This window comes from Solea senegalensis, linkage group LG14 (assembly GCF_019176455.1).
Source record: "Solea senegalensis isolate Sse05_10M linkage group LG14, IFAPA_SoseM_1, whole genome shotgun sequence".
Classification (NCBI taxonomy): Eukaryota; Metazoa; Chordata; class Actinopteri; order Pleuronectiformes; family Soleidae; genus Solea; species Solea senegalensis.
This window is the reverse complement of record NC_058034.1, coordinates 13,220,875-13,245,848: the sequence shown is the minus strand read 5'-3', so window position 1 is coordinate 13,245,848 and position 24,974 is coordinate 13,220,875. Positions and strand designations below refer to the sequence as shown.

Sequence of the window (24,974 nt, the reverse complement as noted above, 5' to 3'; positions counted from 1 at the left end):
ACCATTTTTGATGATCTGTTAAAGGTCCAGAGTGTAAGAATTAGTCACACACCCATCAGCCCCCACCCCCAAGGTATCCAATCAACATCTGATTGCCGCATGCACACTGCTCCGACATCACGAACATTTTGCATCCTGTGGAGTTCTGTTTGAATTCACTGCTGTTGTCTGAAATACTCTGTGCTGTATCTGTGCTGATCCACTGTAACAGTGGATCAGCCTCTTGAGAATACAGCTCCTCACCCTGCTGTTTACTGTTGCCTGTATTTTGTTTTCCTGCAGGCATGGCAAGTGTTGGGGACCACCCAGGCTGAAAACGAGAACGAGCAGTCAGCGATTGTCTCCCTCCAAAGGTGGGGAGAAACAACTGCATCCCATTTAGAATATTTGCACAAATGGAATTTGAAACGTTATACATTATCAGAGGCTGTATTGAAGATGAGATTTGTCCCAAGTTCCTAAACCAGAAACTGGAAGGAAAACTTGCAGTTTCAGTCCCCACGTGCACAATGATCCCACAGTACAGGTGTGACAAGAAACTAAACGGACAAGAGGCGGCAATTCAAGAGCACTACTTTTCTAAAACAGGTTACCAATCCCTATAATATCCCTGCATTAAGTCAGCAGATGTATGGATATCCTAGTAGTTTGCATGGTTTATTTTACTTAATTATTGAGTGTTTGTATGAAGTGAGATAAGACATTAGTCCTGTTATTAAAGCATCAAGTTACAAATCTGTTGTATTTTGTTGTTTGCCACAAGGCCTTTATTGAAAAAACAAAACAAAACACTGACTTTAACTGGCCAGGGAAATTTTGGTTAGTAGGTCACAAAATATGTTCTACTTTAAATTACTTATCTTTGTAAAACATGTTTGCAAGGAACACATTCTTGTAAGTTTGCTACAGATCTGTGTTGGCTAAACCAAAGTTTACGTAATCTTGGTGGACTGGAATAATTAAGTTAGTCTAAAATGACAGATTTAAGAAGTCGCCACATCAGTTAGCTGGTATCTGGCTTTATCTTGATGAAAGCTAAATCCTGTTTTGGCCTGACTTCTTGTGTTATACAACACAGTGCTCCTCTTCTTCCTCTTTTTTTTCCCAAAGGTCAGTGTAGGTCTTAATGGCAGCCGTCCACATGACAATACTGCGGATGCAACGCTGTCGCCAACATCATTTTTTTTCCATAGGCAAACCTAATGCAAATGATCAAACTCTGGCTGTGGCATGCAAAACAAACACAGCAGGAGCCGAGCAGCTCATTCATCCTGAACCAGAAAATCATTAGCCTCTGCCTGATGTCCCTTTGCTCCCAATGTCCCAATGTTCCAATTAATGCCTATCAAATCTAGTTTTCCCTTTGAACTGCACACTTTCACCGTCTCTCCTTATGTCTAATGCCTGGACTCTGTCTCCATCCAGGTGTTTGGAGCTCCACCCAAACAACCTACTGGCCCTCATGGCTCTGGCAGTGAGCCTGACCAACACTGGTATGCGCCATGATGCCTGTGAGGCCCTGCTGCGCTGGTTGAGACACAATCCTAAATACAAGCACCTGCTGAAGGGCAAGACCCACCTCATGGGATCCCCAAACTCCCAGCGCAGGATGTCACATGTTCCCAACATGAACAGACATGAAAGGTAGAGTATAGTATATAGAGTATATTAGACTGAAGAGGAGAACAATTACTCAGTTTACTCTGAGAGAAAGGCAACCAAACATTTCCTTTAAGGAGGTAAAATCCCAATGATTGGCATAATTTCTTTTGGAAACCATTAACCGACTACCTAAAACAGTTTGTGCCAGGGTGCCTCATCAAGTGAATATTCAAAAGATAAGATGAAAGAATGATTTCTGCCCTGCTATAACCAGCCACCATAATTGCAAATGATGTGGGATTGATTTTTTTTAATGATTTCTCCAACAATTTAATATTAAGTAGGTTAGCACTATGTTTTTACAGATTTAATATCTCATGGAGGATTTAATCTTCACAGCCAATTTCTTCATCTGTATGAAAACTATGATAAATAATACTGGTAGCTGACATATACTGTGTATGTATCATATTAAGATAATACAGCATTGTTTCCAACACGTATGCATTTCATTTTTCACATGGTGGGGAAGGCAAATAATAAACAAACTTGAAATACCTTGTGGTTTTGGGACCAGAAACAGCAATGAACCAACAGAGACACTGGGGAGCACAGAGGCAATCAAACACAGCTGAACCTAACAAGACACAGGTGAAACACATTAGGGGCGGGGCAGACAATCAAAAGGGAAGCCAGGACAGGAAGTAAAAGTTACACTCAAGGAAAAACTACAAAATAAAACAGGAAACCAGACACAATAAACTAAAGAACAACAGAGAGTCCAAACGGATTAGTCCAACAGAAATCAATCAGAGAACCCAGGGGTCAACGAACAAGGGGGTTAATAATTGTGTATTGTTGAGTGAAAACTCCTACATCTGACATGACATGATGGACAAACCTAACTATAGTTATTAAGTCTTCTGCATGTTGTTTTAAGGTTCAATGTCAGCTTCAGTGTGAAGGAATGAAGGAAGAAAAAACACGTTTGCTTGGGTTGATTAACTCTAAATTAGGGATTATATAAATTGGACCAAAAACACACACGTTGTCTCAGTTCTACTAGTCCTTCTCTTCAGTTTCTTCTTCCCTTTAACACTATTTGTCAGGCTCCTTCCTTCCCTCTCTCCTTTTTAACATGCAGTACAATGCACATCAAGGTACTGCACTCACTCAGCAGCCTTAAGTTAAATTCACACGTATCCTTATCTGTGTGTGTGTGTGTGTGTGTGTGTGTGTGTGTGTGTGTGCGTGTGTGCGTGTGTGTGTGTGTGTGTGTTTGTGAGCACAGCTCCCTGCTACCTGAGGTCAAAGAGCTCTTCCTGGAAGCAGGTCAGCACAACTCGGAGAGTGTCGATCCAGATTTGCAGACGGGCCTCGGGGTGCTCTACAACCTCAGTGGAGAGTTCAACAAAGCTGTAGATGCCTTCAATACAGCTGTCAGTGCCCGAGGTGGGACACACACACACACACACACACACACACACACACACACACACACAAAGATAGAATAGATGCTCTGCAAACAGAAATAATATCAAGGCAATACAATAAGTTCAAAATCTGCAACACACATCACAACATGTGACAAATGAAATGTCTATTTCATGTGTTTTATAGCAAAGGTCATTTCAAATTGACATATTGAAAATTTACCAAGAATTATTTTAATTACCAATTAGTGTGGTGATTTGGTACTGAAAATATCCAGTACAGTTTTCAACATTATTTCTTAAAAATGTTATTTAGTGAATACAAGCTAAGACTTATTTGACGTAACAACAAAGGCAGTATACCCTTTCTTTCTTTCTTTTTCTTCCTGTGATTGCCATAAGCTGTCACAATGTAAACAAGTACATTCTCAATATATTTTTACAATTATTTTTTAGTTCTGCCTCCTCCATGCATGTACCGAGTTTGGAACTGACTGTAAGTTATGATAAAAAGTTTGATCCATCCATTATTACAGACAAAGAAGAAGTCTGTCACTCATTCACATCACAATCCTAGAACAAAAGATATAGAATATGGCTTTATGATTTAAAAAATGCTTCTAAAAGGTTTTCAAAACAAAAGGAAAAAATAGAGAACATTAACCTTTATTTTGTGGTTTATTGTCCACTAGGTACTTTGTGTGTTTATTTATATAATATATTAATCTTGACTTGTATAGTAATGTGCAACCTTTAATGAAATATTATGTCATGGCCCAATATGAGCACCTTATAATTATGTAAACACATAGTTTAAAAATGTTTTGGTTTTTTCACATACATGTTCCCATGCAAACTTGGCGAGACATGAAGCCCTCGAGCATGTGTACATCCTTAGAGATCTGAAGCTACAAATACTGAGGGAGAGCTCGTGCCAAGAGATGCAGTGGGCCACATCAAACTGTGACACTAATATGTGAAGCTAGAAGCTGCCAAATCTGGCCTCATCAACTCTAGTGTGGCACACTAGAGTACACACTTAATCAGGATCCAGAACAAGACTGAAACATAGTGCACGCAGAGTTTTATGCAGAAAACTAAAAACAGGCCAATATTTCACACAATTAAATGCACACGACAAACAAAACAACCATGCACACACATATAACCAAAACCTTCCTTACATTGCATATCAGCCTCTGTCTTTCCAGCACTGTCTCAGACAGGGACACCAGTGTTACGGAAAACCATGACCTCTGTATGTGATTGTCCACCTGCATATAGGAAATGCAAGGACACCGTCCGTGATGTAACTCAGCTTCCCTTAATCTGACCTTGTTAGGCTGCTTTATAGCAGCAAGCTGGGCAATGCTTCAACACACTTTATTGTTGTTTGTCAAAAAAACAAACATAAAAAACAATAAAGTGAGCTATAGCTCGCTGCTGTAACTTTGCTTTGTCATGCTGTCACAGTGTTATGTAGCAGAACAGGTTATTCAGCTCTATTTCACTGGCACTTTTAGATTATTCTGTCAGCCCTAAACACACACAACACAGATAAGACTTAAAGAGAAAATGAATAGATGCTGGTTAGCATTCATTTCAAGAGGTTAAAGTTATAGTCAGTGAGATCGCTGGAAAATGAATTGATTGTTGAGATCTTTGCCATGAGCTCTCAGCAAATAAACGCAGACAGACATTCTCCTCCACCGACGACCCGAGACCAGGGGTCTGCAACCTTTAGTATGAAATGAGCCATTTTGTCCCCTCTCCACCCAAATAAAATGAATCTGGAGCTGCAAAACCCATTATCTCTTTCACTTTCATCTTCTAATAACCTCAATATTTTCAACCCACCATCCAGGACTACTTATTGTGGAACCGCCTGGGAGCCACACTGGCAAATGGAGATCGGAGCGAAGAGGCAGTGGAGGCTTACACACGAGCCCTCGAGCTGCAGCCAGGATTCATTAGGTCTCGCTACAACCTGGGTATCAGTTGTATTAACCTGGGGGCTCACAGGTGAGTGACCTGAGACAAGTAGACTACAGCAAAGTGGGACAAAGTCTCCACTTGCTTTTGATGGTGAGAACAAATACTGCAGTCAAATCTGCCGACGTTTGCTTCTACTTGGTAAAAAATATGCATGCTGCATTGCTTCATGGGCGTGTCAGCCAAGTTGGGGGCTTTAGGAGTTGTTTACGTTGCTGCAGCTTACGGCGTTATTGTTCACATTGTTTACCAGCTTGAAGGTCCTGCACACAGTCAGTGAACTGTACACGAGAGGCTAAAGATCTGTAGATTTTAAACATTCATCTCCGACACCCAACTAAGATCAGAATACTATTCATTTGTTAATGACCTTTCTCAGGTTAAAGTAACTGCAAAATGCTGTTGACAGGGCTTTGTCTCACTCACACTATGGTCTTAAGTGGATGGTGCTCGAAGCTTGGTGTTCTTTACAAGACTTGTGACAAATCAGGCCTCCTCTAAACCATTGCTTTTATCATTTCTTCTACAGAGAGGCTGCCAGTAACTTCCTGACTGCCTTGAGCCTTCAGAGGAAAAGCCAAAGTCGCCAGCAATCACACCAGGTGATGTCTGGAAACATCTGGTCTGCTCTGAGGATAGCTTTGTCAATGATGGACCAGCCTGAACTGTTCCAGGCCGCAAACATTGGTGACTTGGATCTTCTAATGCGAGCCTTTAACCTTGATATTTGAGGAACAGGAGGAAGTAATGATAGCATTGCCCCATTCGCTTATTCTCCAGATTTTATCCAACAGCCAAAAGCCCAAAATGCACATGTCTGAAAAGTTCAGATCGGATGTTTTTATGCACGTCCAGTAAGAGTTGCAGTTGTCAGAGTTATTATATTTTTCTTGCCCAAGTACCTCGGACCAGATTTGAGGACAACTTCTTCCAAGTGCTAGAAGTGACTACTTTGTGATGGATTTGCACTGCAATTTGTGATTTCCCTGAAGAGCACAAGGACAGGCAAAGATTGTACAAGCAATGCCTTAGAGAACACATCAATTAAAAACTGACTCATCCAGTGGAACAGAGCTGAGCCATGAGTGAGAGACAGACGGACAGTTTGAGAAACCCACTGAAGAAACCATTTGCAGGGTAAAGATGAGATTTGAAAGTGAAAAAAAAAAAAAGAACAGTGATTGAAAACTGTCTCATTCTGCTGAACAATAGATTCAGTGTGTAAATGACAAAAACTGCACCATATGACCTGAACCTCCAAATTTTTGTCCCTGGCTTCTTTTCCTCCTCTTTCAGTGGAGAAATATTATACTGCATGAATAAGAATTTTCATAAATGGATTTAAAACTGACGTAATTTTAGAAGATTTCCCTTTGCACAAACAGACGACTTCCTAACCCTAGTGGAATGTGCAAGCCAGGTTGTAAAGCCTTACTCAAATGCATGCGAACAACAATATTTATTTATACTATTTTTTATGGTAACAATATGCTAAGCCACTTTCAGACTGGTGTGAATTTCTTTAAATAACTGCCATCTTCTGAACTTGAAAGCTTTATGAGCCATTCATTTTTGTTTTGTTGTTTACTTGGCTCCGAGCTTATCGTCGCTCCCTTTATTCTGACTGGTTAAAGAAGTTTACAGGCAGCCACGATCTGTAAAACCTTAATTAGTGTGGAAACTTTCAAACATCCTCATATGGGGAATGGTCCAAAATATCCTTTTCATCCTAAACATCTCTAGAAGCTCCTGTGTTTAATATCAGAAGAAAACGTTTTCGGGTGTGCTATAGAAACCTGTTTTTATCTGAGATCCTATGCAAACGGTCATGTTTTATGTTGCTGCCCATAATTGCCAGTTTTTCCCTCAGTGGACCAAAAGGTGGAAAACAGTGGAAACCAGAGACCAGTACAAGAGCCATTCGCCAAACCCCTTGATGGTCATGGTCTATATAAGAGGGAACCGCAGGGCAGACAAAAACAATTGCTCTTCTTTCCACAGAGACACATTTATAGAAACACCATTCTCCCGAATTGTAGCCTTTGTGTTTTCTAACCCTACAATGTAGCAATATGTTTGTGACCTCAATCGCACACAATGAAATCAATGTGCTATACATCAAGCCTTGTTATCACGTCCATGTGTTATTGTAGTGGCCCACAGCATGCGCTCTCTTGGAAACCCACTTCCAGAGTGCTCAACAGAGTAGCTGTTCTTCATCCAATTATATTTAAGTTACATTAAAACTTAAATTTACATTAAGACATTTACAGCTAAAATAACTGCTTTAGTGAGAGATTGTTGGCACCATTAAGACAGTAATGTCCAAAGTCCATAACATAAACGGGCCAAGCCCGGCCCTCAGTCGGATTTTGTACAGCCCACAGCTTTGGTTTTATAACGCGTTATTTATGGCCTGGTAGAGACTGGGACACAAAATTGGCCTCAATCTTGAGTCACTGCCATAAGCTCTGCTGGTAAGGAGTTGTGAGGTTCGAAAACCCACTTGTGACAGACAGATACATGCATTCATCATCTTTTATGTTATGTTATTTGACTCCAGATGTGAAAGAAAGGCGGATTTTTTAAAATATTTTTCACTTTTGCGAGGCTTATATTTGGTTACATTGTCATTTAAAAATTATAATGAATTGTAAAATTAAATGATTATAAAACAGCGCATTTGTATGCAACTTGTACTGTTGCATACAACAACTAATTTAAAAGGTTCATTTAAAAACAAGCGTGGGGTCTGCAGGCAGTCTTACCGTGAGTGATTCAAGTCCACTGGAACCTCCTGTGCAGGAACAATCAGCTCCCAGGATCCAACTAAAAACTTGCACACACGTCATGCAATCAAGCATGCACACCTGCAACCCATCACACACACATTCAGAGAGGGAGAGAGACGAGGCAGAGAAAGCACAACCCTGAGGTCATAACAGGGGCTTGACAGTGGCAAAGGTCAGAGCAGAGGTGGGAACTTAGCTTATACACTTAATGAATTGTTAATGAATTAAAATGTGTGATATCAAAAAGTTTTAACTCAAACATCAGCAGAGATGACCCTTCCCTGCATGTTTTCGATGTTTCTTTGCTCCAACACACCTGATTCAAACGGTCAGCTCATCAGCAAGCACTGCAAAAGCCTGATAACGATTCATTCCTTTGAATCAGGCGTGTTGCAGCAGGGACATGTCGAAAACGTGCAGGGAAGTGGGACCACGATTGAGACTCCCTGCTCTAGAGGACAATAATGGGTTGTCCACCAGTTTGGTCTGCTATGAACTTTGGTTCAGACATTTATGTCCCACACATTAATGTGATGTCCACTCACATTAGTGTGTCCCTTTTTGTCTCAGACTACAATCTGAATGTCAGTCCTTCACATGTTTTGTGTTGAGTGCAAGTGCTGGCTCATCGATGGTAAATGGTAGCACATGGTTGAATTATGTGTTACCACTGACATTCACTGTTTCTTCTGTAATGAATCCCAAAGGAGGATCTGTAGCAGTGTCCTGCAGGAAATTCATTTGTATTTCTGTCTTAGTTCACCAAAAACCTCATAGAGTCTGAGAGAATGTTTTTGTCGTCGTTATAAATACAAACATATTCTGCCCCTGAGAAAACATGATGTCTCGTAAAAGGTGACCGCTAAATCAACTCAAGTTTATGGTTGGACTTTTATTTTCGTTGCATTACAAGGAATATTATGTTCCCAGTGAAAACCATATTTTTTTTTTATAAAGAAACTGTAAATGGCTGGTTAAAAAAGTTAAAACCTGAACGTAAACTCTGCACATACACTGCTGTGCATTGACGTAGGATGCATGGTGACACGTTTCCTCTTGTAGAACCTTCTACTGTACCTTCTCAGGTGAACTGCCCTATAGGTTATCGCATGCTTCTGAGGCACTGAGGTTGATTGCATGCTGGATCCTTTACATTCTTTTCATTTTTATGCATGAAATACATGGAAATGGTTTCTTTTCAACACGAGGTTTGCGTACAATATTTTTTTTTTTTACAATACTACCTTGACAGGAACTGATGTGTATATTAAGCATATATCCTTTTCTTGCATATAAAATGTGCAAGACTTGAGCACTGATGTTTTAACACACTTAAACTAAAGGTATATTGCTACAACTGGCTAATCATAGTTATATTTAGTAGAGATCAGTAACTGCTGCAGTAGCCCCAACCTTTAAAGCGGTTGTAAATGTTGTAAACCATGTTTTTGAGCGTCAAAGCATTATCATTCTTAACATCATATGAATACATCAATTATTATGCATTTTTTTAAAAAACTTTAATGTCATATAAAACATCATAGGTTTATAACGATAAAAAGGATTATTTAATTTGACTGCTTTAGAGCATTTTAATATAGGTTAATACAGGTGTGATTAGTTAGTTGAAACAACTAGTCTTTGACCAGTTTGTGTTGATTGACAAAGACATTAAAATAAAAAAAATATATATAATCATGTAAGTTATGGGAATTAAATAGAAATATGATTATGAAAAGAAGCAGAATGAAATAACGTGTCAAAATAATGACGTTTTCAAATATATTGATTTGTGAAGTATCTTATTTCTAGCTTTCTGCAGGTTGCAACACATTCAATTCAGGAATTCTTCTGAGGTAGAATGAATACTGGAGATACTCTGTATGTATGTACTTAAATCATAAATCTTTGTCATCGACACACTCTCCAAAGCCTTTATAAAATGGCAATTGTGGCTTCACTGGTTGAGGTTTGTGAAAGTTATCACTACATGTTGTGTACATTCCTGTCTTCACTCCTTTAATTCAACATGTGTACAAAGGTAATTTGTTTGGTTTATTTATCAATGCATCACATGTATGAATAAAAATGCTATTTTGATGAATGAACTTAGAAAATATATACTTTATATACAGTAGTTGGTTTATTGAAACACTATAATGCATATTACTCTTCCTGTATAATCACAAGGAAAGCATTAGCACCTTTAAAGCGTCCAATATGAAAGTAATCTTTTAAAATAAACGGTTGTTATATAATCCACGCTTGTGTCTCATTTTTTTCAAGTCAACACTTTCACTGAAGTTCCATTGTTAAAGAAGCCAAGTCTTCACAAAAGTGTAGTTTATTCAATTATCCAAAAAATCGTAAGTAAACAGTGCCACTGTACTGTCATAAAGACTCTATTCACATACACCTAAGCCATGTATGGATAAATGCAGACATTACAAAAGTCAACTTAAAATAAACCCTTCAGGAAAACTATGTAATAAGAACTACAGAACTGGCACAAACTTGTATGCAAAAAGGCAACACAGTAAAAACAGGTGAATCTTTTTTTCTTTCTTTTTTTTTGACATTTAGTTAAATGAGAAAAGAGAACAAAACTCACAAAAGTACAATGGCACAATCCAAATGACTAAATGTCAACGTCTAGTGCACATGCTGACAGTGACAAAGCCTTTTTGTGGCAAATTTAACTGATACGTTTTAACAACGTAAAGGGGAAGAATGGAAGAGACTGAGCTCGAGGGAAAGCTGAAATAAAAAGACAAAAAAAAAGACAATAACATAATCAGGAGACTGAGGGAGAACAAAGGTGCAGAGAAATGAAATGAATTGCACAGGATATCTGAAGACGCAGGACTAAACATCATTAAGCAAGGCGACAACTTCATCACCCAGGGTTTTGACAGGACACATTCAGTTTCTGAGGGGAAATAATTATCCTTTTTTAATCGCAGAAACACAAGACTTGCATAGAAACATTATAGAATTTCCTGCTGCACAGACAAGCACACTGCAGCAGTTTGTCAAGTAATATCTGATGAAGAGAGGTCAGGATTTATTAAAATCGGTGTCTAGACAGTGTTGTTAAAGAAGAGTGCTTCAGAAATATGATTTTATTCTGTAAAGTAAGATGTTAATCTGAGTACTTATAAAGTATTTTTATTTTTTTATCCTACAAGAAAAGACAGTCTTCTGTTTCATTTAAAAAACATTGAAAGACTTTCAGTTGCTCCTTCCAGTTTTTCTTCTTTCAACTCTCTTGAGAAATGTCTTTTTATGGCCAAATGATTTTCCTTTTCTGTAACATCAAAAGTGAAGGCTCCAAAGTCACCTTAAATGTTACATTTCATCAGCGTAATACAACACTCTGAAAGTCACTTTTCAGCAGAACTCCCCTTTAAAACACAATATGTGCACCAGAAGTTTGATCACAGGTCATCAAATTGGAATTAAAGGTCCAGTGTGTAACATTTAGGAGGCTTTGCATATGTGTATGTTTTCACGTGTACTTTGTTTTCAAAGCCTTGGAAGAAACTTTTTATGTGCACTGTTGGAGGCCACCATCTTGTGTCACCACGTTTCTACAGTAGCCTGAACTTGCATGTTCTGAAGCAGACAAAGAATAGCTCCGCCCACATACATGAGAAACATAAAGAGATGAACAAAGTGGAAATGGCTGCATTCTTTCTGGTATCCAAAGGCCACCATTGTTCCCTGATGTGTTTGGGGAAAGGAGTGAGCGAGCAGAGGAATCCTCCACTTCTCGCACTCTACAGTCAACACACTGGACCTTTAAGGGTCCACCTCACTGACAAAACACCGGTTCTTTGTGATATTAGTCTACTTTTTTGATATGTAACATTCAAAACCAGATTCAAGTCCAGTTCCAGGCACATACAAGTAGACAGGAGGATCTGACAACAGTGAGCTGCTGTTTATAGACAGCAGTGAGAGTACAGCATCATTAGATAATCCAGCATGAGGTCGTGGTGACTGAACAGCCTAGTCTCACTGGTTTCCAGGTATTAATGAAGAAGAGGAGGTTTTGGTAACAGTGAGCACCAAGATATATTCAACACTGAACCATGTCTGCTAGCAGAGGGATGCATGTGCAGAGGAGACACTGGTAATTGTGCAGCCTTTATCATAATGGTAAACATCAACATTAACTGACCTGTAAAAAGTACCATTAGGTCAAAGAAAACATTAATTTTAACTTTTGGGTCACAGTCTGAATCCGTCAACATGATTAAAGAAACAAAAGTGGACCAGCTGCAGCTGAGAGTTTAGTTTTGCCCACTATGCAAATACTTTGCAATTTGAGCAAAACCTATTAAAAAAATGGGTTGAATGCAGGGTTAGGGGCTACGATATGACTTACTTGAACACGGAGAACGATGGTGACAGCAATCAGAAATTAAGAGCAACTTTAGGCATCAATCTCTTTAAGGACTGACAGTTTCAGCAGACTATAGTAGAAATTTGATGTGACATTCAATTGCTTGTACGTGGTGAATAAAAAGTCCAATTCTACAGCATCTGGTGCAGAATATTAACTTATGTGTGTCAAAAAGTGCTCAGGAAGGAGAAAATACTTCTATCCTGATAACTCAGCCAGTGTACCACAGTGCATTAAGTTCCTCATTAAAACTGACAAATGTGTGCACCATCTCCAAGTAAAACCGGAGAAAGTCTGAGCCATTATTGAGCCAGCGATAGTGTCACATTCAACACCATCTCATGGCCTTCTTAGTTTTCATTCCCTTCATTATGAAATATGCGCAAAGTATGATGCTAATGTCTCTCCGTAACCCAACCAGAATATTTTCAAAGTAATTTGAAAAGCCACCAACAAACAACACAGTAATTTTTTGTTTTCGCTATCACAGCTCCAGAGCATTTCAGGGCTGGCAGTGAAGCACTGCCATTAGAAAATATACTTATAAAATGTGCCACTTTTAAAACAGTGGCACAGTAGCTGAAGGCATAGAGCAGAAACAATAGGATTTTATATGTGACATTTTTGTGTGTCCAGAGAAGTCCAGAAGTTGAAATTGCACACATCCCTTCGAACCTACGCTGTCGAGAAAATGTCCTTTTAAACATAAACACTGAAATATACATTTAAAGCATGACGTAACACAGATGCACAAAAAGCACATTGCTTTCCCTTTCTGACCAGTGTTCTTGGCTGCTCCTGAATGACATCACAGTACGGCGAGTGGCTGGTCTGAGAGGATTTCCATCATTTCCACTACAGATGTTAATAGAGTTGTCTGCCAGTCTTCTGATCGCTGTTCTTCAAAGGTTGCAGGGTGGATGTGCTAACTATTAGTTTAACTGCTCGACAGTCGATGGTAAAAGTAGATGTAGCCCAAGTCTTTTGGAGGCCTTTCTGACAAACACACTTTCTGGTCATTGTAGATCACCCACCTGCAAGAGGAGGAACATTAGAACAAGGTACATGTATGGAGGTAAGGAGTATATCATTTTGATACAATCAGTCTAAATAAGCAGACTGATTATAAATAATATTCTAACTAACGGAGGCAACATATTTTCGGTTTTAATTTAATTTTTCTTCGCGGTCCAGTTGTTGGCACTGGTGCCTCACAGCAAGATGGTCACCAGTTTGGATCCCGGTTTGACCAAGGGCCTTTTCTGTGTGGAGTTTGCATGTTCTCCCCATGTGAACGTGGGTTCCCTTCCCTTGTGTGGCTTCCTCCCACAGTCCAAAGACATGCAGATTGTGGATTAGGATCATTGGACATTCTAAAGTGACTGTGTGACTGAGAGTGGATGGTTTGTCTCGGTGTGTCGGCCCTGTGATGGACTGGCAATCTGTGCCCCCTTCCTTTGCCCACAACCCTCATGTGGAGGGTAAAGTGGTATGAAATGGATGGTTGGACATCTCATGTAGGTGATGTGAATGAAGACAAATGCATTATGAACAGCAACATCCTGCTTTTGATTGAAAATATGCAAAGTCGCCTCTGTACAACAGTAACTATATACTGTACATGTACATTATATTGCACATTATTTAGCAAAACTGTGTGCAACCCACCTTCCCTCCTTTTTGATGTGACAAACATAATGTCCAGACATTGTGGACGCTCCCATGTGGCTAATGAAGGCAAAAAGCTCATAGCCTGAAAAGAGGAGAAAAAAAACAAAAGAAACAGAATGCGATGATTTACCACAGCCATGTTTTCAATATTAAAATGGGATAGCAAGAAAAATCAATCAGTGATTTTAACTGCAGACTGACTATGAGCTCAAACTTTACAAATCCTCCACAAAGGTGCATGAAACAAAATAGAAAGGCTCTGTCAGTTAGACACATCACAAATAATATTGTAATGGTTCAGATTTATCATACAACTAATCTTAAATATCAAAAAGTGTGCTAAGGAAATATGTGTTAACCTGCTCTGCTACACGATGAACTAAATCCTTCACAAAACTCATACCTACCTACCAAGCTGACAAAATACCCCGATATATTTGACGATATATGGACTAACGCCTGTGTCACAAAGAAAAGCAAGTAGTCAGGCACGCAGTAAAATGCATGTAAAGCAAAGGCAGAAATTCTCCTCCTCACACATTCTACAAGTGAGCGGCGAACATTTGAGAGAATTACAACTGTGAAAATTATAGAGTAAAGACTGATTTCTTTTAAACTCTATAAATATGGCCAGATGTGCTGGAGTGTTCTGCACCTGCTCCTTCATTATTGCAGTAGTAGCTAAGAAGAACAGAAAGACTCCTGCTGTGAGGCTGCAGGAGGAGAGGACTGCAGCTAATCAGTGCTGTAACCACTGCAACCAATGTGGTGAAAATGTCACTTCTCTGCATCTTTGGTGGTATGGGATACCAGAGCATTTACAATTTTTTACAAAGCAGGTCCCCATAACATAAATGATTCCATTTAAAGGTGTAGACATGATGTACAGTTAGGGTGAGGTTAAGTTTAAGGCTATGGATGGATGGATTATTGCAATTCTTTAGGAACTAAAACTAAAAAACACAAAGTATATCACATATCCATTCCATTAGCTCAGGCCGCCCGTCAAAGCCTTGTATTAGTGTCAAATAAATAGTATTTCGTACCAAACTGGTGGTGAATTTGTTCAACAAAATCCCTTAGACCTTTTTAATAAAAGATAGGGGCAATGAACAAATTAAGAAAAAAAAATGTTTCTTAGCATCTGATAAGTGTTCGAAAACAGATTTTAAAAATCATCACACAAACCGCAAACCGTTTGTGAGTTAAAACTTTAGAAGCTCTGGTCTGAATCATGTCTTGTGTTTTAATTTGGTCAGGCAGAGCAGGTCAGTGCTCAGCAGCACCAGAGGACTCTATGTGTGTCATCCTTCAGACAGTCATTATGGTTAAGGGTAAACTTACCTATGCAAGTTCATGACATGCAGGTTAAAAAAAGTTTTTTATGTGCACCATTTTAATTTGATGATAAGCCAAATCTGTGGTTGTAATTAAATAATATACCACATGTTCCTGCTGGGTCTCTGTCCAGATAACCATGCCCACTCTGAGCTGTAAAATGTGACCACAGTTTATACCCAAACTCTGTTCTTAAGGTTAATTAAAGTCAACCTCTGAATACGTCACATTTCTGTCAGTGAGGCTCAGTTAGAAATCAAGTCAAGAAAGACAGGAAACAACGATCAGTGAAATCAATCATGAATCAGTCACTCACGTCCTGGTCCATCTTTGACTCTCGGCCCCAATGTTTCTCTGTCTGGAGAAAGTGTAGAGTCGCTGTGTGAGTTGGCATTGAAGAAAGCATTGTCATTGGGTTCTGTGTCAGCCATGTCTGAAAGGACATCACTCTCCTCCTCTTCCGGGTGGGTGAAGATCCAGTCAAGTGCTCGTTCAAGGTTATTGTTCTGTAGAGTATTGAAAATACCCTTTATGATATAGTTTCACAGACATTTACACAGAAAAACCTAAATATAGCACAGTGCTAAAGTCTTTATATTTAAAAAGGTGTGTAAAATGTAGAGTTCAATGGCAGAAATTAAATATATCACCCATAAGTGTACTTTCGTTGCCACAAAGCCTTGTCTCCACTTTGGCCACCATTTTGCACCACTATGTTTCTACCGCAGCCTGAACGGACATGCATTTCATGCCAGAAAGAGGATGCTTACTAGGCAAATGAGGAAAAACACATAAACACATAAGCCTGATGGAGAAACCAACTATAAAGAAGGAGAAGAAAATGGCAGAGAGAATGGAAGAGTGAAGAGAGTTGTGCGAGAGTGTTTACATCCTTATTGGTTTGCGAGGGTCACCATAATTCCTGGGCACACTTGGGGATGGGAGAGGTAAATTGAGGAGTCCTCCCTTTGTGAGTCTCACCACTAATTCTAAAACTCTTGCCATTTTGGACACAGTCTGCAGAAGGACATTGTTTTTACTATGTAAAGCAATATATATCTGACAGTAACATAATGGCTGCATCTGCACAAATGCTTGAAATAAAAAATACCTGGCATGCCAGGAAATAATGTCATCATATAGAAGGCATAAGACCTGTAAGGTGATTGCATTGGGCGATACAATCAGGGTTGAGGGTTGTTTTCTCCCTTTGTTGGCTCTCAATCAAACTCTGCTCATTTTAACTGGCTCATCATTAGCTATTTTTATGCAAACATTTATCACAGAGGCGGCAGCTGGCATCATCTGTGCTTAATTCCCTCTGAGGATGTTTGCTTTTAATCTGAAGTAGAGGTGTGATTCCATGAGAACTGTCTGAGGAGCACATGGGCAAGTGGATTGTTTTTGCTTTTTCTGTTTCTCCCTCTGTCAGGTCACAGAGGTTGGAGAGAAAGAAGTTTCACCTCCAGAATTTGGGCTAATAATAAACCAACCCTGAGACCTTTCTCTGCTTTACACCTCCATCATCCTCATGGGGAATAAGTGTTCATTTTTTCCACTTCAACAACATCATGGCAGGTGGGAAGTTTGGTGACATTAGAGACAATAAACAAGGAAGCCAGGTGTCTATTTCTGTGTCCTCTCAGATTTGTGCTAACAACGCAGTTTAAAATACGAAACATGAGAATCAGGGGCTATTTCAAGATGAATAAACTGCCAACTGTGGAATAACTGTATTTTCTTTTATCGTCAAATCATTGTGTGTTTTTACATGTATTCTGTGAGATGTGATGACAAACTGGCTCCACACCCACTGAAGCAGGTCTGTTCCTAAACCTGAAAGGCTGCATCAGCAGAGGAGTCTTTATGCAACTGGGACTATTTGTAAACACTATGTAGAGCAGATATCTTTAATCACTATTCATTTTATAGTCTGGAAAGCAAATAAGTCAAGCCAAGACTATTTAAAAGTGTCAGAGCATCTTGTTGCTTTTTTTCAAGCCCCATCGTATTTGTCACAACATCTTAACCTCAATGTTTTTATTTTCCAGTCTTAATTTCTTCTTTAAGGGGTGTGATTTTTTCTGTTAGTCGTTCAGTTTATTTCCATACTTGAACAATGAAATGAATAACCATTTATTGCAAATGATTTCTTTTCTCTTTGGTCCTCCCTTTTTTTGCCTAACATTTGTGGTTCAGAGAATTTGCTCGACGTGTGTCTGTGTTTTTTTTCCTGCTCTTCTAAGTCTATCTACCTGTGTGGGTGGTTCTTCGCCCCCTGTTATTCTGTTGCCTGGGTCTAACTATTTTTTTTTTTGTCCATGTAATTATTAAATGTTTCAATGAGAAACCGAAGAGGACATAATCACTACCCAGAGAAGACTTTTTTTAATCAGTTCAGAAATTGCAACAATCACCCATGCCGCCGGCCCAGTTCTCCCTCTGTTTATTACAAACAAATCATTGTTATCGCTGCCACTGACACAATACAGCCACAGGGAAAAAAAAAATGTTAGGGTCCCAGGTGTCTGCAGCAGCAAATTTAATCACTCAAAAAATGAGGTTGATAAGCAGTAAACAGAATACTTTCAATAAGAAGTGTTGAGGATTAAGAAGTATCAGCTGACAGTAGTAAAACAAATTATAAGAGGAAGAACATGTAAAAAACAAGCACCAGTGCCATGCTAATGAGAAAGAGTGATATATTAGCACTGAGAACAAACATGGACAGAGTGGGCAGCAGACTGACCGTGGCTTTTAGTGCCTGGATGCTGTGAGTGCGAGGGAAGCCCATAGAAGTGAGGATGGCGATGCTCTCCTCAGGGGGCGAGTTGCTCAGAGGCGTGGCACCCATGGGGCTGTCACTGGTGGAGGGACCAGGATCCATCATGGAGGGCAGAGTAAGAGGTTCTGCAAAGTCTAAGAAGAGGGACAGCGAGAAAACTATGAAAGGATACATCAGCTCCTTTTTATTCAGTGGCACAATTAATGAGTTTATCTGTCTTTGATGTAATCAAAATTGCACTGGCCTCCTTACATTGGCTCCCTGATTATTTTAGAATTAATTTGCAAATGTTATTATTTGTTGGAGGCACACGGCAGTTGAGTGGTTTGCACTGTTGCCTCACAGCAAGATAGTCCCCAGTTTGAATCCCGATTAGATAGCGGGACATTTTTTGTGGAGTTTGCATGTTCCCCCAGTGTGTGCATTGGTTTTCTCAGGGTACTCCGGTTTCCTCCCTCAATCAAAAACATGCAGAAGTCAATGGAACATTCTACAATACGTGTCCTTGCACATTGCACACTGCACCTAGACAACACTCATGCACTTTTACCTGTTGATTTTTCCCTCATGGTATTCTTACTCTCAACATTGAACATATCTGACAGATACTGTTGTTCTGTTGTTCTGTCTGTCCCTGCACCGTATGTATCTGTCTGCACTGAATGTGTTTGTCTTGCACTGAATGTGTTTGTTTCTACTGTCTTGCACTGTTGAATGTAGCACCAAATTGATCCCGTTTCACCATGTACAGTGTATATGCTTGAAATGGCAATAAAACCCACTTGACTTGACTGATTAACTGTAGGTGTGAATGTGCGAGTGAATGGTTGTTCATCTCTACATGTTGGCCCTGTGATGGACTGGCAACCTGAACAGAACATCTGACTTTTTATACCAACAAAAACTTCAAATCCTTTTCTGCCTTCCTTTAATAAAAGTGTGTCACAAGAGGGTGCTTTATCTTTTTTATGGCCCCAGATGATGGAACACCCTCCCCATAGAAATCAGCACAGCCAGCTCAATTGTATTTATTACTTTTTTATATGTGTATTTATTTATTAGACCAATAGTTTTTTATTACTGATTGATTGCTTGTTTGATTTCATTCGACTTTGTGATTGTGCTGTACACCCTGGGTTGCATCTTTGTATTAAATGTGCTGCATTTACAATTTAATGAAGGAAATGTGACCCTTGTAAATAATTGAGCCTGTAAATAATTCAGGCACAGGCACGATAACACACATGTATGTTATGAACACTGTGTGTGTGCAGGGAGGTATCCTGTATATATTCCTGTGGTGCTGGAAATAGTATGTGTTGCTAAAACAGCCTGTGGCCTTTTGTATCAACATTGGTCATGTGAGTCCACATATTTCACTGAAATGTGTTTATCCACTAAGATAAACATACTAACACATAACATGAGAAACACTTCTACATGGTCACATTATTTGATTCCCATTAAGTTGATTAATAGTTAATAGTTAATTATATGAGAGGAAGACATTTTTAATCAGGAATGTATTTTGATGTAAGTGCAGTTCATTAAGTGTTGGCCCATGTGGGCTAACATCAATTTAAATGTTAATAATTCTGAAAAACTGTGGACGGTTAAAGCCCCCACAGATGTAAGATGGTTTTTCAGTAGAGTCAGATGAAAGTGAAGTGACACTCAACTCAATTATTTTACTTGTGGTTGTTTATATGTCCTCATCGCCTTTTAATGAAGTTATGACATTTCTCTGGACTCTGTACTTTGTTTTCAGTTTTAACCATTCACTAAAAAACAATGTAATATAATAAATGCAAGTGAGTTGTTTTGTTTGCTCTCAAGAATAAGTTCCATTAGTCTAATTTAATAGATGAAGCACTCTGGGTTCACTTCAGTTGCAAAGGAATGCTATGAGGGCATATTCTGCATCTAAAAATGATAATGTGAAATGTTTAGTTGCTGAAATGATGCTAATGGGAAAGTAATGACAGCAAACAAATGTGGAGGAGGCAGAAGAATCTCTGTGTGGCAGAAAGAGACAATCGGTTTAACTTGCATTATTTCACCTGAATGCAGCCGATTTCACAGGCACATTAGGCCCATTTAAAAACTAACAGGCAGGGGGTTGCTCTAATTTTCCTCCACTGTCGAGGGAAATAAATGTGACACGAGTTAGCGCTGCGTGTGAACATCTCCACTGCTGAGAGGCTCTACAAGAGACAAAGTCAGCAGTAACATTTTCTGATGATGATGGAGACAGACAAAGAAACACATACACACGAACACACAAACACCCACAGCACACAAAGGGATGTGAAGTGCGATAAAAAAAACGCTCTGATTTCTCTGCCGTGTCACTCACTTTCAATTACCTTTTGTTTGAAAGGTCCCAATCAAATAAACTTCCCTTGTGTGGAATATATTCTGTTTAATAAATCAAAGCTCAGTTGACAGGAGTTTTGGGTTTCACCCTGGCTTTAAGTTTCATGTGTTAAAAGATGAAAATCTGGTCTAGGACCTTGGTCAATACTTTTTCACCTCAGATTATGTGACAGGTTTGCTGATTCACTGTTAAACTTCCTCACACTCATATGTGCTGTACCAATCAATATCAAACATGTCAGAAAAAAAGAAAAGAAATAATTTCAATCTGTATCATTCAGATAATGGTTACACCAGAACACGAGGAACTGATCAAGTTGCGTAGCAGCAGTAAACAATCCAGCCTTTGCGACTTAACATTCGCTGTTTACAGATATTAATGGTTAGGATTTCCCCTCCACCTCTAACTGCAGAACTGTCTCATGCATTACTTACTTATTGCAAAGTATTGCAAATACAACACGTTGTTGAACCTCACTGCTTTACATCTGATTCCCCATGAGATTTAGTTCCTTATGTGTATGCCACAGCAACATTAAACATTAAAACTCCTGTAGTCTGGCAATGTTGTGGCATACATGCTGCAGAAATGTTTTTTGCAGATTTGCAGTCTGAAGCAGAACTGTGTCACCTTACATGCAGCTGTTGCTCTGATTATTTGTCACCAGTATTTTTGGTTGCTTTTTATAACCTCGCAAGCACCAGCTTCACATGCACCACTATTTCTTGTCAAGACTTTTTTTGTCTTGACTATTTATGATCATTAGACCCCTGAAATGAATTTGGACTTGTTTTCAAGAGGTCATGGCACAGTTGGACTTCCAATTTACTTTGAGAGCAGTGTTGTATTTGGACAACCGATATAAGCAGTTACACCTTTTTTAACACTACTGTTCATTTTACCCAACAGAATTAGTCCCCAGTACCCAGGTCACGTGAGAAGATATGGTAGGTCATTAATAACATTCAAAAGAAAGTACTTTACACATCAAATATGTTTGCAGAAGTGTACATCTCCTCCAGACTGACATTACATCATCCTATAACCCCTAAAACATCTAGGCTAATGATTGTCATGAAAACTGCAATTGTTTAAGTAAGATGAAATATGTGAAAAAACAGCATTGTGATGAAATTCTGCAGTGCTGCATTAGTCCAGAAATGATGTACCTCAGATGCCACAAATGGACAAATAATATTTTTAATAAAATTACAGTTAATATGCAACAATAAGTCATATCAATTATGGATCATATCATAATATCTGTCTACATAATCCAAATATGACTATTTTTTACCACATCCTGCAGCTCTACTCTACTAAGCTATGAAAATACTTTGCATTCCTTCCTTCCATCCTAACTACATCTTGAGCATCTCTATTTAAATTTTATTCTTGGATGAATGGATGGATAGATGGATAGATAGATGGATAGATAGATAGTAGATAGTAGCACTGTGTGTATATACATATACACATATATATATATATATATATATACATATATGTATATACATATATGTATATATACATATATACACATATATACATATATGTATATACATATATGTATATATACATATATACATATATATATATATATATATATATATATATATATATATATATATACATATATATATATATGTATATATATATACACACACACATATATACATTCATCTATATATATATACACACACACAGAGTGCTACAGTGATGTCTCACTCACCAGGCTCCTCCATGTGAGCTATGATCCAGTTGAAGGCCATCTCGGGGCCCATGTTGCCCGTGTAGTAGACCGCCTTCCTACAGGCCTCTAGCGGGAAGCCCATCTCTGCCAGCTGCATTACTGCCACCTCGTCTATTTCTGGAGCTGGAGACATGCAAAGCGACATCAATATCTCAAACATATAGTTGCTGATTCAACACGACCAGTAGCAGATTTTGTGCAGGCTCTCTCTTTGGGCCTCATTATACAAAAAGACTAGAGGAGGATCAGCCCCGGGGAGGTTCATTATTGATGGATGATTTACCAAGGAGAGAAGTGAGTGCAACAAAAATGAGCAGAGTTGTGAATAAAAGTAGTTTGTTTTAGTTGCAGCTCTTGCACCTGCCCAGGTGTATGTGTGTTCCGAGGTTCAGGTCTGTTGCATCCATCACTAAATACCCAAAAATACATTTTTTATGGATGTAACTTATATATTTATATGTACCGTAATTCATAGTTACTAAGAAGAGAAAAAAATACTTACAATCTCCAGAGCCTGTTGAGTTATCTGAAAGAGGAGCAGAAAACTATCTTAGTTGGCTTTAATGTTTAATTTCCTCAGACTTATGAAAAGTCAAGTTCCTGGCTGTGTGCCGATTCAGTTAATTGGTACTGAATTTCCATATTATTTAATTTTTTTTAGGCTTTGGTTTGAAAATACATCCTCTTAATGTTGACAGGAAGCGTAATCATATGGCTGTAATGTAAAATTACCATATTCCTAGACAGATTTACTACAAAAGAGTGACTCATCGAATCATGGGCCTTTTGTGGCCTCAGAGGGTTTGAGGACTTTAGGCACTGAAGAACTTTGCTGATTTGGCATCAGCCCTGGCTACCATCAGACAGCAATCTTTCTTTATCGAGGAGAAAGAGGTGCAAAACATGTAACGAGCATCCCAGTCCAGAATCAGACCAAGGACATTAAGATTATGGGATAAGTGCCTAAACCATTTGGCTGTCTGTACACTCCAATCTGTCAAACTGTGAATATCCCTGTACAGACAGATACAGTTCAAACCAGCTGCATGGTGAGATCTTTTCACCACTTACAGATTACTGTTGTTAACAAAACCCTGCAATCACAACATCAGTGGGTCCTGATCAAATGAAAGATGCTCAGCTTCTGCAAAACCATTTTTATCAGTGTCATTCATCATTTCAGCTCCATGGACTTTCCAACAATGTGACTATAAAACAACAAAACAGCAGATGGATAATGGACAAGAGGGTATTTTGCAGCTGAAAAAACCCCATTTAATAAATGTGACATTTAAAAAGAATCAGCAAATGTATTGAACCCTTTTCACTCGGTTTGAATTACAGGGTTTGCAGAATGGAACTTGGAAAGCAAAGTCAACAAGAAACGTTAATTAATTACACACATTTTGCTATGTAGTGTGATCCAAGCATATTTTTTTTTGGTGACAGATAATTATGTGTGTGGGACCTTTAACAGTTAAGCAGATACAGCACATACAGGCGAGTGGTGAAATATTAAGTTGTTGTTCTCAAAGGTTTCTGTCCAGCAGCAAGCTAATTTATTTCGTAAAGCTCATTGTGAGAACATGTGAAGCACAGCAAAGACATTTTTGCACTGCTTTTTGTGTTTGGAGCTTGAGGTAGTATAGCACACTTTGTGCATCACACCTACTAAAATATTAAGAAGAACACTGACAACTTGAGCTGAACTTTGCAAACAACAGAAGGAGAAGAAGAGGAATTACAATAACAAAAAAGGCAAAGCCAGGCAAACAAAACGATGGAGGCTGTTGTCTTGGCCTTTGAGAAAGGTCCCTCATACATTGCATGTAATGCTGCATGTAATGCTGCATATATCAGGAACATACACATTTCTTAAAATATGGCAATATGGCACGTGCTTGAAAATTCACATACTGGCTTCAAGTGGCATACTGTATGTGCAAATACCAGGGAGCTGCTTTACAAGGAAATCTCATAAAATCCTTATAAGTTATTAGAATGTGAACACAACAACTTTTCAGTAATTGACTGAGCATGGCTTCCTTGTGGGATTCCATTCAATATGCCCTTGAGAGAGAACTTGAGTGGCTTTGTGCAGAATATCATAGTGGAGACAATTTCACAGATCATTTAACACTGTCACAAAAATAACCTACACCTCCTCAAAATGATGTAGGCTGCAGCTTTGGAACAACACACATCAGGTCAAAGTAACCCAGAGTTATCCGTTTATTGGGTCAAATCTGTGATTTCATGTCTTCTATATTGAGGTGTTTTCGTAAATAGAGTGAAAATATGTTTTGCTATCTGGGTAAATAAAAAACAATGCACGGGTGCTCAAGGGAAGCAATGACAGGACTGTGAAATTAAAATGAAGGGCCAAAAAAGGGGTCTTCAGAATTTTTTTTTTTCCCCTGTGAGAATCTACACATACTTGCAAATACCCCTGTACATACACCTAAATCACCTCCTGCGGCCCACAGAGCCAGTTTTTTAAATGTGGATGCAAGTATTGACATACGACCAATGCTGACTTTGCCAAGCCAACTGCCGTTTCTGTGGGACTTGAACACTCAGTCTCACTGATTACATTGCTGCCTCAAGGGACAGACGGAAAACATGTTTTAGCTGATTAACAAAAGGCTATCTATTTAAATCTACACCTGCTCTTTACTTTCCAGAGAGGAAAGTAAAGAAAACCATCTGTGATTTTACATCACAGCCCACTGCTGCCCCATCAGTAAGTTCAAATGTGTTATCGTTTACCGTCAGGGTTCAATGACTATCTTAATAATTTGTTCAAATTTACCAAAGTGACAG

The 24,974-nt window shown here is 38.9% G+C and overlaps 2 protein-coding genes across 4 annotated transcripts in view; one reads left to right on the top strand and one right to left on the bottom strand.

Moving 5' to 3' along the window:
- The window catches only part of pex5la (peroxisomal biogenesis factor 5-like a), a 69,948-nt gene extending 63,720 nt beyond the window's left edge, over nt 1-6,228 (top strand). The window contains exons 11-16 of the mRNA XM_044043535.1: nt 283-353; nt 1,426-1,644; nt 2,894-3,054; nt 3,578-3,582; nt 4,900-5,057; nt 5,557-6,228. Of these exons, the coding sequence (XP_043899470.1) occupies nt 283-353; nt 1,426-1,644; nt 2,894-3,054; nt 3,578-3,582; nt 4,900-5,057; nt 5,557-5,758 (816 nt within the window). The 3' untranslated portion in view covers nt 5,759-6,228. The remainder of the gene's footprint in view (nt 1-282; nt 354-1,425; nt 1,645-2,893; nt 3,055-3,577; nt 3,583-4,899; nt 5,058-5,556) is intronic.
- Nucleotides 6,229-10,147: 3,919 nt separating this feature from the next.
- Nucleotides 10,148-24,974, bottom strand: part of usp13 (ubiquitin specific peptidase 13) — a 39,811-nt gene continuing 24,984 nt past the window's right edge. For all 3 annotated transcript variants that reach the window (XM_044043532.1, XM_044043533.1, XM_044043534.1), the window contains exons 16-21: nt 22,654-22,677; nt 22,131-22,274; nt 17,986-18,155; nt 15,553-15,742; nt 13,896-13,980; nt 10,148-13,261 (exon numbers count right to left, since the gene is read on the bottom strand). In XM_044043532.1, coding sequence (XP_043899467.1) covers nt 13,165-13,261; nt 13,896-13,980; nt 15,553-15,742; nt 17,986-18,155; nt 22,131-22,274; nt 22,654-22,677 — 710 coding nt within the window. In that variant the 3' untranslated portion in view covers nt 10,148-13,164. The remainder of the gene's footprint in view (nt 13,262-13,895; nt 13,981-15,552; nt 15,743-17,985; nt 18,156-22,130; nt 22,275-22,653; nt 22,678-24,974) is intronic.